The 14066-nt window shown below is 38.2% G+C and overlaps 1 protein-coding gene across 1 annotated transcript in view; it reads left to right on the top strand.

Moving 5' to 3' along the window:
* The window catches only part of LOC143033771 (neuropeptide CCHamide-1 receptor-like), a 34165-nt gene extending 20630 nt beyond the window's left edge, over positions 1-13535 (top strand). The window contains exon 2 of the mRNA XM_076199258.1: positions 11130-13535. Within this exon, the coding sequence (XP_076055373.1) occupies positions 11447-12826 (1380 nt within the window). The 5' untranslated portion in view covers positions 11130-11446 and the 3' untranslated portion in view covers positions 12827-13535. The remainder of the gene's footprint in view (positions 1-11129) is intronic.
* The last annotated feature ends 531 nt before the right edge of the window (positions 13536-14066 follow it).

Below are 14066 nucleotides of genomic sequence, written 5' to 3'. Positions count from 1 at the left end.
CGATAACAGCGATAAAATACGTTCATCACGACCTCATCAGTATTACCATCAATACACTCATCCACTCGTAGCCGTCACGAAGACTTAAAAACACAAAGTAATACACGCTGACGAGCCTTCTCATCAATTAAACGTGTTCTAGGTTATGTTTCTTATGTGATGTCGGATTAGGTTGAGTTAGATGAAATTAGGAGAGGTTAGGGTAAGTTAGATGAGGTTAAATTAGTTTAGATTAGTTTAGGTTATGTTATATTACGTTGATTATTATGTTACCCCACAGAGAGACCAAAATGGGACGCGCTTTCGAATGTAACGTATCCATTTCATTATCTAAAGTTTAAAATTCTCTATTATTATTTCTGACGATTTGCTTTTGAAAAGTAAATTAGGGAAACTGTATCTCTTAATAGCATAATATGGAAAGACTGATTATTGTCCAAAAGCCTTTATTTACCGAACGACTGGCCACTAGTTTCAGGTTAAAACCTCGGATTTCTAACAACGAGTATCAGTATTCGCCCAACATGCCCAGCGCTAACTGCATATAGATAACTGGACTCCAGGTTCGTCCTGATATGCAGATTTCATCTAAGTTTACAGCTTACAGTCTTCTCGAGTGGATGATTTTGGTATTGAGTTGTGTCTACGTCATCCCCTGAAATGCCAGATTGGATACATATTGAATCGCGTTTCAAATTATCCATTCTATAAACGGGCACCTCTCTATCCGCTTGTACATTTTCCTTGCATTTTTTATTGCCTTGTGTCTACGTCATTCCCTGAAATGCCAGATTGGATACATATTGAATCACGCTTCAAATTATCCATTCTATAACCGGGCACATCTGTATCCACTTGTACATTTTCCTCGCACTTAAAAAAAAAAAAAAGATTAACAAAGTAAGATATCTCATTTCACCTAGCTCCACGAAGGCTGAGAAAAGATATCATGAAACATGATTGGTAGCTTTGGTAAGTAGATTATCTATTCTCATCAAAAGGGGCTTCCATTGATGATGAAAATATTGAATGAATTGCATCAAGTATTCTTCTGTTTTATATATTTTCTTCCTTGTCAAAAAAGTTCCGATATAAAAAGTAGTTTATCGGACTTAAAACATAGAATTTCATTAAAAAGATAATAAAGAAAAATAAGAGAACAGAATTGTATAATTCAAAATGAGGAAATATCACATTACCTTGCAATTGTTGACAGTGTTAAAGCCGAGATATTCTAAGTTTATATTGATATTTCAATCTGAAAGGAAAAGATCTTGACACGCCCTTCTCTATCTAGAATGTCATGACATAGTTTGCAATCTACAGCTAGAAAAATGTGACTAACAAGTTTTAATTTGCTGTCTTCATCAAAATTTCCAAAACCTTTTCTACAATTTGATATACTGATATTTGTAGCATTTGTAATAATTTACCATTTTTCGGAGATCCCTACATTTAGTAAGACCTGAAATAGATATCAATACTCTTGTTTAATACAAAACTACTAAAGTCAAGTCTGTTAAAAATATTGAGGCTTTGGTCCTGAAAATAAAAGAGAGTAATAATCTGCACATCAATGTATGAAAGGTAGAACTACCTTGATTATCTGTTTTATCGACAAAGAGGCAGACATTTTATGTTATGATTTGCAACTGAGATACAGTGAAAGCTAAAACTGAGGAAGCTTTCATTACTAACACTATCATTTAAGATGAACTGTCAAGAAGCAACAGCTTTTTTTTTCTGCATTAGTTGTCTAACACTCAGTCAAAAAATGCATCTTAAAAAATTATTGATATGGCGGTAACAAATCCACATGATCATAGAAAAAATCTTGCAGGTTGCATAGCACTATATTTCTTTTAACTTTGATTCAATATATTTTCTCATTTCAGGTATATCTTGTTTATTTGTACCTTTGAAAATGGTTAAATTAATATATACATTTATATATATATATTGTTTTATATATATATATTTATAAATTGTTTTGTGATTTCTTGCATATATATATACATTTTTTTCAACAACCACAATGCACTTTAATTCTAAGCCACCAAAGGCCGACATGCAGAAATTGAAATACAGTACTGCCAAGGACTCGAACCCGTCATTCCATGTATGTGTATGTAACTCGAGCATACAAATATATAAGAAAAATTGTGCTCAATATATATCTCTCTTGATAGCCTAGTTGGTAAGTTACTGCCTCACTTGTCATGAGGATGCTGGGTTCAAGTCTTTGAGAGTACCGCATTTCAATTTCTGCATGTCGTCCTTTGATGGCTTAGGTTTAAAGTGCTTGTGGTTGTTAAAATGTATTTCTAATCACTTGGAACCCTTCAGTGTTGCATACAGACACACACACACACACACATACATACACACACACACACACACACACACACACACACACACACACACACACACATACACACACACACACACACACACACACACACACACACACATACATATATATATATATATATATATATATATATATATATACATATATGTATATATTTCAATTCTGTTTTCCGTCCAGATAGATGATTCAGGGTCCAATTGATTACCTTGTTATATCTACGGGATTATTACAAAATATCATCAACGCCATTTACAGTCGATGGATACAAGACCTAGTAAAACGTAGCATGCAGCTATCTATATAATTCATTACATAAAATAAGCTAAAATACAGTCGGTAAATCCAAATAAATGGTCAGTAATTCGAACACTTACTTTGTCGAAAAAGTATGGAAATACACGAAGGCAAGTGGAAATTGCTGAGTACTTCATGCAATCATAATATCACAGCACGGTTTAATACATGATATGTACATGTACACACTGAAGGCTAACACTCCTACGTAACTCCTCCTCTAGAGCAGGAAGGTGATTTCTACGTCCGTGGTCACAAGGTAGCTGAATTCTTCGATGATACTTGACAATTAGGAGAAGCTTGATCAAACTTTCAAGCCCCAGCGGTTATTTGAGATATAACTATATGAACTCAGACCAACAAGCCTGTTTACTGCCTTAACCACTGTTTCGGAATAAATAGAACTTAGAAAGATTTTTTATAGGCAGGTATCGTACATGTGTAATCTTGAAATATATCTGGATGTGATCGTAAATGCCAAGGTAGAAACAATCTCAAACGTCAGACATTTAAGTTCAGTTTTCATCTTCGCTGCCTGTTTATTCATTAATCAACACAAAGGCTACTAATCTCATTCTGAGGCTCCTAAGTGACACTAATTGATTATATATCAACACCCAAGACATCTAGGACGGTGCAATCTCTGGGCTTTATCTCACCTATAAGTCAAGGATGATATAATTCTTAGCACGGGTAAACACGGCAACTGAATTAACTATAATGATCTATAGTCAAATCGGCGTAACAAAGCACTTCCGCTTCATAACTGTCGTCTTCTATAGTATTAGTCCTCCGGGTATAGTTTCATTATTGCAAGAAGCACAACTAAGGCCTCCCATTAAATCAATAATACATTCTTCCTTATCATTATCCTCTTCCCGTCTTTTTCGTTCTCTCGTCTTTATTTTCACTCTTAAGAATCACCTTCGAATCCTTTTTTATGTTCTTATTTGTCATCCGAATTGTGGCCTCAATTTAGGTACTTGGGTTGATGTTGTAGTTTTTGAGGATCGTAGGAAGAGGATATTAAGAGTAGGGTTGGAGGTAGAATGTAGATTGAGAGAAGCTAGTAAATGCCTTTGGGGGATTAAAAAGTGTAATGAGAAATAGACATTTGGGAATGGATGCTAAGAGGAGATTGCATGAAGGAATGATTGTGCCGAGAGCACTGTAGGGGGCAGAAACATACTGTAGAACATAAGCGAGGAGGAGAGGAGGAGTTTGAATGTGTTTGAGATGAGGTGCCTGAGAAGCATGATAGGGGTTACTAGGCTGGAAAGTGTGAGAAATGAGGAGGTAAGGAGGAGAACAGGGGTGGAAAGGGAGTTGGGAGATAGGGTTGATGAAAGAGTATTGGGATGGTTTGGGCACATGGAAAGAATGCGTGAAGAAAGACTAGTAAAAGAGGTGTGGAGGGCAGAGGTGGAAGGAGTGAACATGAGGGGTCGACCTAGGATGAGATGGATGGATGGGGTAAAAGGGGCATTGGGAAAGAGAGGAATGTCTGTTGAAGAAGGACGGGAGAGGACAGAAGATAGGGGTGAATGGAGAATGGTTGTATATGGATGATGCTGTGATGTATGAGGTGGGATGACCCGTCATCCAGGAGGTGCCAAGATAAGAGGGAGGGAAGAGGGTAGAGGGGAGTGGAGTATGTAGGGGATGGAATGGGTGGGAGTGGTTTCTATACCTTTTTTTTGGCTACCTCCCTTGTAAGGGGGAAAAGGACTTTGGTATATGTATGTATGTATTATTTCTGTTGTTAGTTTGCTGTGCCAGCGATTCGTATGTAATGAACAAAAAGAGATGGGGTTCAAAGGGAATGATGAATTTCAGTAGGTGGCGGATGTTGGCCAATGTAGCAGGCTATGAAAATAGGGACCTTCCAGGGGGAAATGATGGATGATTAGGGACTGATGGGAGTGAAGGGAATTATGATCAAGCCATGACGATGTGAAAGGCTTGTCGCGAGTGGCAATTGACGATAATGGAGAGAGAGCCATACTGGCTACAGTAAATAAGGCTCTAATAGGAACCTAGATTTATTTTTTAACAAGAAAATGAACAAAAATAATATCTTAAATCGTAAACATATATACAAGGAAATGGATTTTTTTTTTTACATTGCCAAACAAATGACAGTCAAAATCGAACTGAGGTTTACCGAGGTGGTGTCGAGGTCGGGTGATGACGTCAAGTCGCGCAATAGCGAGATTGTGGACAGCAGCTAAACACAATAGAATTTGTTGGGGAATATTAGGTGCACTGGACTTTACATAAAATGTTACCGAAAATATTGATAGTTTTAGCAAGATTTCGGGAAATGAATTAAGACTTTATTAGTATTGGCTAAGAATGATAATAAATGCATCGGGAAAAAAAGATCCTTAGTCTTGCGGCCAAACAAATGCATGGGAAAAGTAAATGATATTTTGTTTATTGTGAGACTCTTATTAACTGTGGAAATGCCCAATCTTCTTTACCAACCAAGTCGCCTCAACGTGGTCAATGGGATTACTTTCTTAATCTGAACGATTCCTCCTCCCCATCTCCACAGCCAATCAGAAACGACCCAGAATGAGATCTTGATGTGATTCCTGAAAATCTGGAGGTATTCCCATCGAAGCAACAAATATGTCGTTGTTATAAATGCGGTTCCAGGAAACACCAGGCAATTTAATTCAGCAAACGATATGACGTCTCGATTAAGTAAAACCCCGTTTTATTCCATTTTTGATTACCTGAAACGTGAAATAAAATTACCCACTTGATTAGCCTTAAAGAGATTAAGTAATACGATTGTGAATTTAATCTATCTCGTTACACTTTAATGTATTCCGCGAAGCCTCTACATATATAAGATGAAAAGAAATGTAATATCCAACTCCAGGGCTCAAATTAAAGCAATTTCAATCAAAGGTGAGAATACTGAAGAAGTTGCAGCGTACAATTACTTAGCACAGACACATATGAAAGCTTTGGTTACAGAAGGTAAGGATTGACTCCTGAGAACAATACCTAAGGGTACACAAGCGATCAATTTAGATAAGAGAGCTCAATGGAATGAAAGATACTCTAAAAGTGATAAAAAATAATGGATATGGAATTGAACAGGGCGAGTACCCAGGAAGTAAGATAGATATAATTTTTTTTTTGTCAAAATGTAAGGTTGTATTATAGACCTTTATGAATCTAGGAAAGGTTTATGACAGGGTGGACAGGAAGACACTGTGAGAGGTATCACAGGTATATGAATTAGGTGGAAACTGTCAAGGACAGTCAAGAGCTTTCCTATGAGTAGTAAAGATTATTCTTTTGGTTGGTAATACTGAGAATGAGTGGTTTGAGGTCAAGATAGGGATGTGCCAAGGTTGTTTGGGTACATGAATAGGGTACGATTGGAGGTAAATTCGAGGGCGATGCGTAGAGGACTGGGGATGGTCAGAAAGAGTGGAAGGAAGTGGGAAAGTGCTCCAGTTGTTTTTTGCTGGTGACGCTGCTCTTTTGGGCGGGTCAGAGGTGGGTCTAAGGCAGTTATTGGCAACATTTGGAAAGGTATGTGATAGCTGAAATTAAATGTGGGTAAAAACAAGGTGATGAGATGGACTGGGGGTGAAAGTGGCAGACTGTCAGAGGTCAGTATTCAAGGAGAGAAGATTAGTAATTAAACAGGAAGTATATAGTTTTAATTACTTAAGGTCACATGTGGCAGGGAATGGAGTAATTGGAGTAGAAGTAGACTGTAGAATGAAAGAAGCAAATAATTGTCTTGAGGGGATGAACACTGTCATCATAAATAGTTATGGATGCAAAGAGAGGATTAAATGAAATTGAGTGACATATATTCCTAGATACCATGTAATCCTTACAATCTGTACGTATCATCTTGCTACCTAGACATTCACAACCTGCACGTTTCTGTGTGAGTTCGTGACAAAATATCAGGTTACAAACCACTATCGTGAATGAAGATACCAGTGTGTGTGTAGATGTGCCCTATCTATGGCCGTAAAATTTGCAACACATGATATTTCACCTTTATCATGCCTCTCCACATTGCTTTCCGATTTTTATCATCACTATGTGTTTTCTCTTTTATGCTCATTTTTCTTTACTATCTACCGATGGTACAGAACCCTACTGTTCTATTTTTCTCTTATTTCTGTAATTCTTGTTCCAAATCACAGCAAAATGTTACACTTTGCCAATAATTACAATTTAACATCTTTTGGGTGAAAATTGATTTGTGACTTTTAAAAAAAACATGACCCAAAGTTGGTAATGACTCAGTATGTAGAATATCAGTTTATAGAGACGTGTGATAAGTAGGTAGTTTTATTGATAATTTTTCAGTTCTCTTCAGTCACTGTCACATTTACACCCACAGTCAAAATCTATAAATATGTGGTCACTTTTTTCTTATGGACGATCAATAGGTTACAATTAATGTAATTTTTTTCATCCTCATAAATATCAGCTCTAAACAGTAAAGATAAAATGCTTTTTCTTATATCTGTGGGTTTACCGCTAGCTGATACAGGGTGTATTCTTTGATCAAATTTAATAGATCACATGTTTTTACACGTATTTTGGATTCCCATGAAGTAAAAATCACCACTCAGTCACGATTATTGGATTTAATATCTCTTCCCGTGTTGCAAGGTTTTTCTAATAGCATCCCAATATCTTTGTCTTTTATCAAATATTTCACTGCTCTCTATTTCTGGGACAATTCAAATGTTCATTCTCGTATTCTATTTTCTATTTTAGTGAGGATTGTGACCACTAAATCGTTTCATATCTTTCCTGACTTTTCTCTTTTTCTCTTTATCCATCAAAGCCTAGCGTCTCACTGTCTATATATAGCTTCATGCTCGTAGACTGACCAACGCTCGGGTCACCTCAGCCTTAGCTTATCTACATACCGTGTTTCATTTTGATTGCATAGTCACTCCTGCATGATTTCTGTCACAAAGGTTTTTCCATTTCTAACAGTTTGAGATTCGTTGATAGACATTTATGTAAAACATTTTTACATTTTCATTTTCTAATAATGTTTTGGTTTCTCTATGTTCCCTGATTATGGTATCCGTGACCACATAATTATTCGTAATAGACATGAAATTATATTGCCAGTCTTATGAAATAGTTGATTGTCATACCAAGCTTTTTTTATGATTGCATAAAGGCTATGACTAACTAAAATAACTATTGACGTGCACAGTGCTTCATCGATGTAAGCTGGTTCATTGGGCTGTAAAAAGTTGAAAGACAAAGCGATTGAAAAAACAAACATGACATTAGTATCTAAATTACGTACACAAATCTATTCCACTATCATATCAACCCCAATTACTTTAAATGACTTTATTTTTACCCTTTTCGTTGGGCTGTAAAAAGTTGAAAGACAAAGCGATTCAAAAAAGCAAAAATGGCATTAGTATCTAAATTACGTACACAAATCTATTCTAGTAGTATATCAACCCCAATTACTTTAAATGACTTTTTCTACTCGTTTGTTTTTTAATCTATTGTAGCTTTTCAACTCTCTTTGTGTTAGGGCATAGATTACAATAACTGAGCCTTATGAAATATCGAATCTCTGTGAATAAAGATGGATAGATGTTTCTGCTTCAGAAGTACGATTTTATTATCTCGTATCGATTCTTCAAAGAGGACCTTGGAAAATGTATTTCTGCAAAGGTCGTGCGTATCAGGTCTTTGAAAATCCAATATGTCAATATTTTCATTTTCCTTAGTGATTTCTGTGAAAGTGATCCAAGAAGCAGAATAAGAAATAAGAAAAGGAAGAAGGGAGAAGAACGAGGAAGAAATAAATAAGAAACAAAGAGAAAAGAAAGAGAAGGAAGAAGGAATGAAGAAGAAATATTAAGAAATCGAAAAAAGGAAGAAAAAGAAAAGAAAAGGAAAATTGAAAAAAAAAAGACGAAGAAAAGGTGGTGAGGAGTCTACGCCAAGATGTGCTTACCTACGGCAGAAGCCGTCGACTTTACCTTATTATGCGCTTGCACTGTTGGAGCAGGTAACAGTAACTCCTTGAACTCACGGGACTCGAACCCATAGCTAAGCGAATGCGAGATCAGCACACTTCCGATAACTTCACCAGAGGAATTAAAAAAAAAAAAAAAAAAAAAAAAACCGGTCAGGTAAAGAATACAAAGAAAAAATCAGTCGATAGTGCATGTATGTCATTTTATTCTATTTTGTTTTATCTTATTTATATATTTTTCTGTCTATCAAAACTAATTTGACCGGAAAGAAGGACTGATTGTTCCCACTTGTACAACTCGCTCTCACTTGGCAACTTCAAACCGTAGAGTTGTTTGGGATATTTATTCTGTTTAGAAAAAAATATATTTTACGGTATTTATTCATTTATTTATTTATTTATTAAATTTCATGTTGTCCTACATTATAATAGGATATTCTCATATGTAGTTGTACGGCTTGTGCCTAGTGTAGGCCTTATGGTCTCTTGCAGTCTCCTTCATTCTTATACACGCATAAATAACCTCAAATAAGCAAAACCTGATCATAATGTTCATAGACGCTATGAGAAATCAAACACATGAACAAATAATGTTTAATACCACTCTTCACCTCACTGACGTGTCCTAAAATGAATTAAATTCCATAACTTAAGCCAAAAATAAATTTGTATGGGGCTATCATATCAAAAGTGTTCATGGGAATAGTCTGTTTTGTTTTATTTTATTTTATTTTTTATTTTTTGTACAACAACATCCACCCCCTTTGCGGGTAAAACTGTCTGTTATTATACGAAACAAGTATTTGTAAAGAGAGCCACTACAACAATTGAGATAAGCGAATAAACTTAGCAGCAATTTTCTTATCACATTTCTGATTACCTTTGGGAAACACAATGTCATAAACTTTCCAGAACCCTGATATTTTTATTTAATTTTGAAATATACACTCGTCTAGCTCGAGAAGAGTCGGTGAGAGACATTGTTTTTAGTCAAGTTTCCTTGTCTCCTTGTTTCTTTTAATTTTTGGTTCCTTACATCTTCCCACCTGACACTGGCGCGGGATTATTGGTAAGTATAAAAAAAACCCTGGTAAACTACATTCCAAAACAACATCTTTACACTTCTTTTGCATCTCTTCCTCTGGGAATCTTCCCATTTTTTTCTATTCTTTATTTATATATTCCCAACATTTCAAACAAAACGATGGCTGGATCAATTAAAGCGAAACTATCAGGGAAGTAAGGCAATAGGTCTTGTATGTTTTTGTTCATATTTGTGGATAATGAGTGTGAGGTCAATATGTACTTAGATTTATGACTACAATAATCTTGTACACTGTAATAGTGAGAAATGTACAATTTGTGCTTGAATGATTTTGAATGATTATACTCGAGATTACACACATACACACACACACACTCACACACACACACACACACATACACACACACACACACACACACACACACACACACACACACACACACACACACACACACACACACACACACACACACACACACATACACGCACACACACGCGCACACACCCACACGCACGCACACACACACACACATACACGCACACACACGCGCACATACACACACGCACGCACACACACACACACACACGTTGCAGAACAAGACCTGTGACGACTGACAATAAACTATTGTTCATCCAATCTTAGAAAAAAAAATGAAAATGAAGTTCCGAAAGAAATAAAGAGAAAACATCCGTGTATTCAAAAGCGAACATTCAACTTTTGAAGTGCATGGACAACCTTGACTCTTGTCTCTTGTCTCTACATCTCGACACGCTAACTGCCCTTCGTCCTCCTTCCCGTCCCTTTCGAGCCCCTGGAATCGAGTCGCCCCGTGAGCCCGGACCATGTTTTCCCAAAAGCGGCAGAGCAAACCGAATCGACGTCGTTGACTTGTACACTTCTCGATTTCTTTGACTCGAATTTCACGCCAGTGGTACGATTATTCAAAGAAATGTATCGTCGGAGGTCAGACTTAGAAAATAATCAACAAAACTGTAACATCGGACGCTCAGATATCGTAGTTCACCTCACCATAATTATTTTTGTTATCAAATATTTGTGTGTGTGTGTGTGTGTGTGTGTGTGTGTGTCTGATTCACCAAGGTCTTGGATCACGTGTTGGACTCGTGATCGACATCTACCACCTTCACTGATGAAAGCTCAGAGTTCATATATGACCAATCTATGGGTAATGCTGTGATCTTACACACACGCGCACCCAACTCCCCCCCACGAGAGTTGGAGTAACGTCTCGCAGTGAAGCGACACTGTGTGTGTGTGTGTGTGTGTGTGTGTGTGTGCGTTTTGTTTCATTTTGTTTACGTATTAAACAATATAGAAGTGAATCAATAGATTTAGATTATAGAACGTGCTTGCTTTACTTAACTTCTTCTTGTCTTTTCTTTTGCAGATCATCTCTTGCTGTGTTGGTGACTGTTTGATATGGCTGGTCACTGGAGATCAACGACCGTCGGCAACATCGTGAGATAGCTTAGAAGTATGATGATATTTCAAACTAACTGGCTAAAAAAAAGCGTTGATATCTGACACATGGAAAAAAATAAAAAGCTGAATATTAGGAACATGAAAAATTGAGTACAGGTAGAGTGATACGGTAAAATTACTTCGGGATCTTTGAAAGTGAAAGTTGTGCTTGGAATAGATTACAAAGAATAGGAGAGGACTCAAAGTGAGAGAGAGACTCAAAGTGAGAGAGAGGTCGAAGCTATGAAGCCCTCCTGTATCATTCCGGGTATTCAAGGAAACGAGAATTTGGAGGAGATTTACCTTCAGTTCAATATTTCGTCGTCTGATGGAAGCCTCCCTCTTACCACGGACAGAGTTGCTGAGTGCCTGTTGGCCAATATGACAACAACCAAGGACGAGCCTTACCTTCCCTACGAACAGAGACCTGAGACTTACATCGTGCCTGTCGTCTTCGCCCTGATCTTCGTTGTGGGCGCTGCGGGGAACGGATGTCTCATCTTTGCCTTTGCCAGGTACCCGCAACTCCGGAACGTCCCCAACACTTATATCATTTCCTTGGCTTTAGGGGACCTCCTGGTTATCCTCTGCTCGGTGCCCTTTGTGTCCACGATCTACACCATGATGTCCTGGCCCTATGGCGAGTTCGTGTGCCGAGTTCAGGAGGCTGTTCGTGATGTGTCCGTAGGGGTAACTGTCTTCACTCTGACAGCCCTCAGCGCCGACAGGTACCTCGCTATAGTGGACCCGTTACGGCGCCGAGGTGGAGTTGTCCGTTCCAGTCGAAGAGTTACTCTTGCCATCACCCTGACGATCTGGCTCCTATCACTGATCCTAGCCGTTCCTGCTGCCATTTTCTCCCATGTCACACATTTCTCGACCTCAGATGCAGTCGAAATTAAAGTGTGCTATCCTTTCCCGGCCTGGATGGGGAACTTCTACCCGAAAGCGAATATCCTAGCCAAGCTAATCGTCTATTACGCTGGTCCGCTCCTCATCATCGCCACGTTCTACGCCTTAATGGCTCGCCACTTAGTCAAGACGGCCAAAAGCCTCCCGGGAGAAGCTTCGGCTGCGAGACAGAAGCAGAAACACGTGACGGCCCGCAAGAAGGTGGCTAAGATGGTCCTCTCCTTCGTCGTCATCTTCGCGATCTGTTTCTTCCCCAACAACGTCTTCCTTGTGTGGTTCTACTTCAACCCAAGGGCGGAGGACGAATATAACCAGTTTTGGAATGTATTCCGGATCGTTGGGTTCTGTCTCGGATTCCTCAACTCTTGCATCAACCCCATTGCCCTCTATTGCATCAGCGGCACGTTTAGGAAGTACTTCAACAGACACCTCTTCTGCTGTCTCTGCCCAGCGAGTAGACAGAGATTTTGCTCGACCATCATTCAGTCGCATTCCTTCACAGGGAGACGCTTCACTTCTACATTGAGAAAGACGGAGGAGTTTTCTATGACACACTTCAACGCTGGTGTCGGCCATAACGCTATGGCCTCACCGCCAGTTGGCATGAACTCCAAGCGAAAGGGCAACTCCGGTCCTAATGCTCTTACGATCGCATTGCATGGCAGTTCACGGAGAAAGCATTTGAATTATGACGTCAAGTCGGTGAAGTAAACGGAATTATGACGTCAAGTCGGTGAAGTAAACGGCCATGTTCGAAATGAAACCGTCAATATGGACGGGAACAATATGAATAACGGGGGTTAAATAACCCTCGGTTGTTCTGAAATGGATGTGTGTTTATATTTAGTGTAAAACTGGTGGTTGTATTGATGTGAATGTAAACTGAACAAAATGGCAGTAAATACGGAAATGTGGGCGACGAAGTGAACAGGAAAGAATGTGAGAGAAGGAAGAAATTAGTGGAAAGTAAGGATTTGTGAGGAAGGTAATGAAAACAGGATAAGACTAAAGATGAACATTTATTTGGAAGCCGGCACAAAATATGTGACTATGAAAGACATTATGCACAGTGAAGTGTTGTTATGAAAAAGAAAAAGAAAACATATGTAGGGAAGTTTAGAATGGAGAACGGAAATTAAGTGTTGTTTTTTCAAGAACTTTCCTCTCGCGGAAGCCCCTGCATTATACCTAAACATGTCGCAATTAATACGTGTCCCATTCCGGAATGACTGCCATTTACCTAAATTGCCCAAAGAGGTTGATTAAGGTGCTGGAACTGTTGGGAGCTAAGCAACCTTGGGTGTAACCTCACCTCATTCCAGCATAAAATAGCACCTGGATACTTTAAGTGAATAAAGGCTAAATTTACCATTTTCGTTGTGTTGTCTACCTGTGCTTTATGAAAGTGTTTCCCATTAAAACAGGCCATTCCAGTACACGTTTGTATTTTTGCTCACAATGAACTCCCAAGTCTTTGTTTCATAATGTTTTATTTCTGAATAACATACTAGACAATGTGGTTACCCCTGTGGAAATAGTGACCGCTGATAATAAGTAGCAAAGGAATTTATGCAAAGTATAATCAGAATGAACTACCTTAACAGTGTATTGTATTTCATTTAGCTCTGTGACATAACCATTCAGTCAATAGGATTTAAATGAATATCATACCATTACCATGAAAAGGAAGTCTTTGAATGCAATATAGACCTGAAAGCAATTATGGACGAAGCTTTCGCATGGGTAAGCACGTGATAGTATTTACATAAGTATCTACATCATAAAAACACGGACGTACAATCTGTACCCAAACATTAACACCTACACTGACTCCTACACAGCGCTCACGTAGGGAAAACCATTAGAGTCGAATATATATAGACAGTGAAGTGTCACAGAGATTGGCTCCACTTTAAGTCATGATTCATGTATACTCAAACAAGAGAAGAAG

The sequence above is a fragment of the Oratosquilla oratoria genome, chromosome 16 (genome assembly GCF_046742065.1).
Source record: "Oratosquilla oratoria isolate Oo_2021 chromosome 16, ASM4674206v1, whole genome shotgun sequence".
NCBI classification, from domain to species: Eukaryota; Metazoa; Arthropoda; class Malacostraca; order Stomatopoda; family Squillidae; genus Oratosquilla; species Oratosquilla oratoria.
The sequence above is the reverse complement of the archived record's forward strand: the minus strand, read 5'-3'. Positions and strand labels throughout refer to the sequence as shown.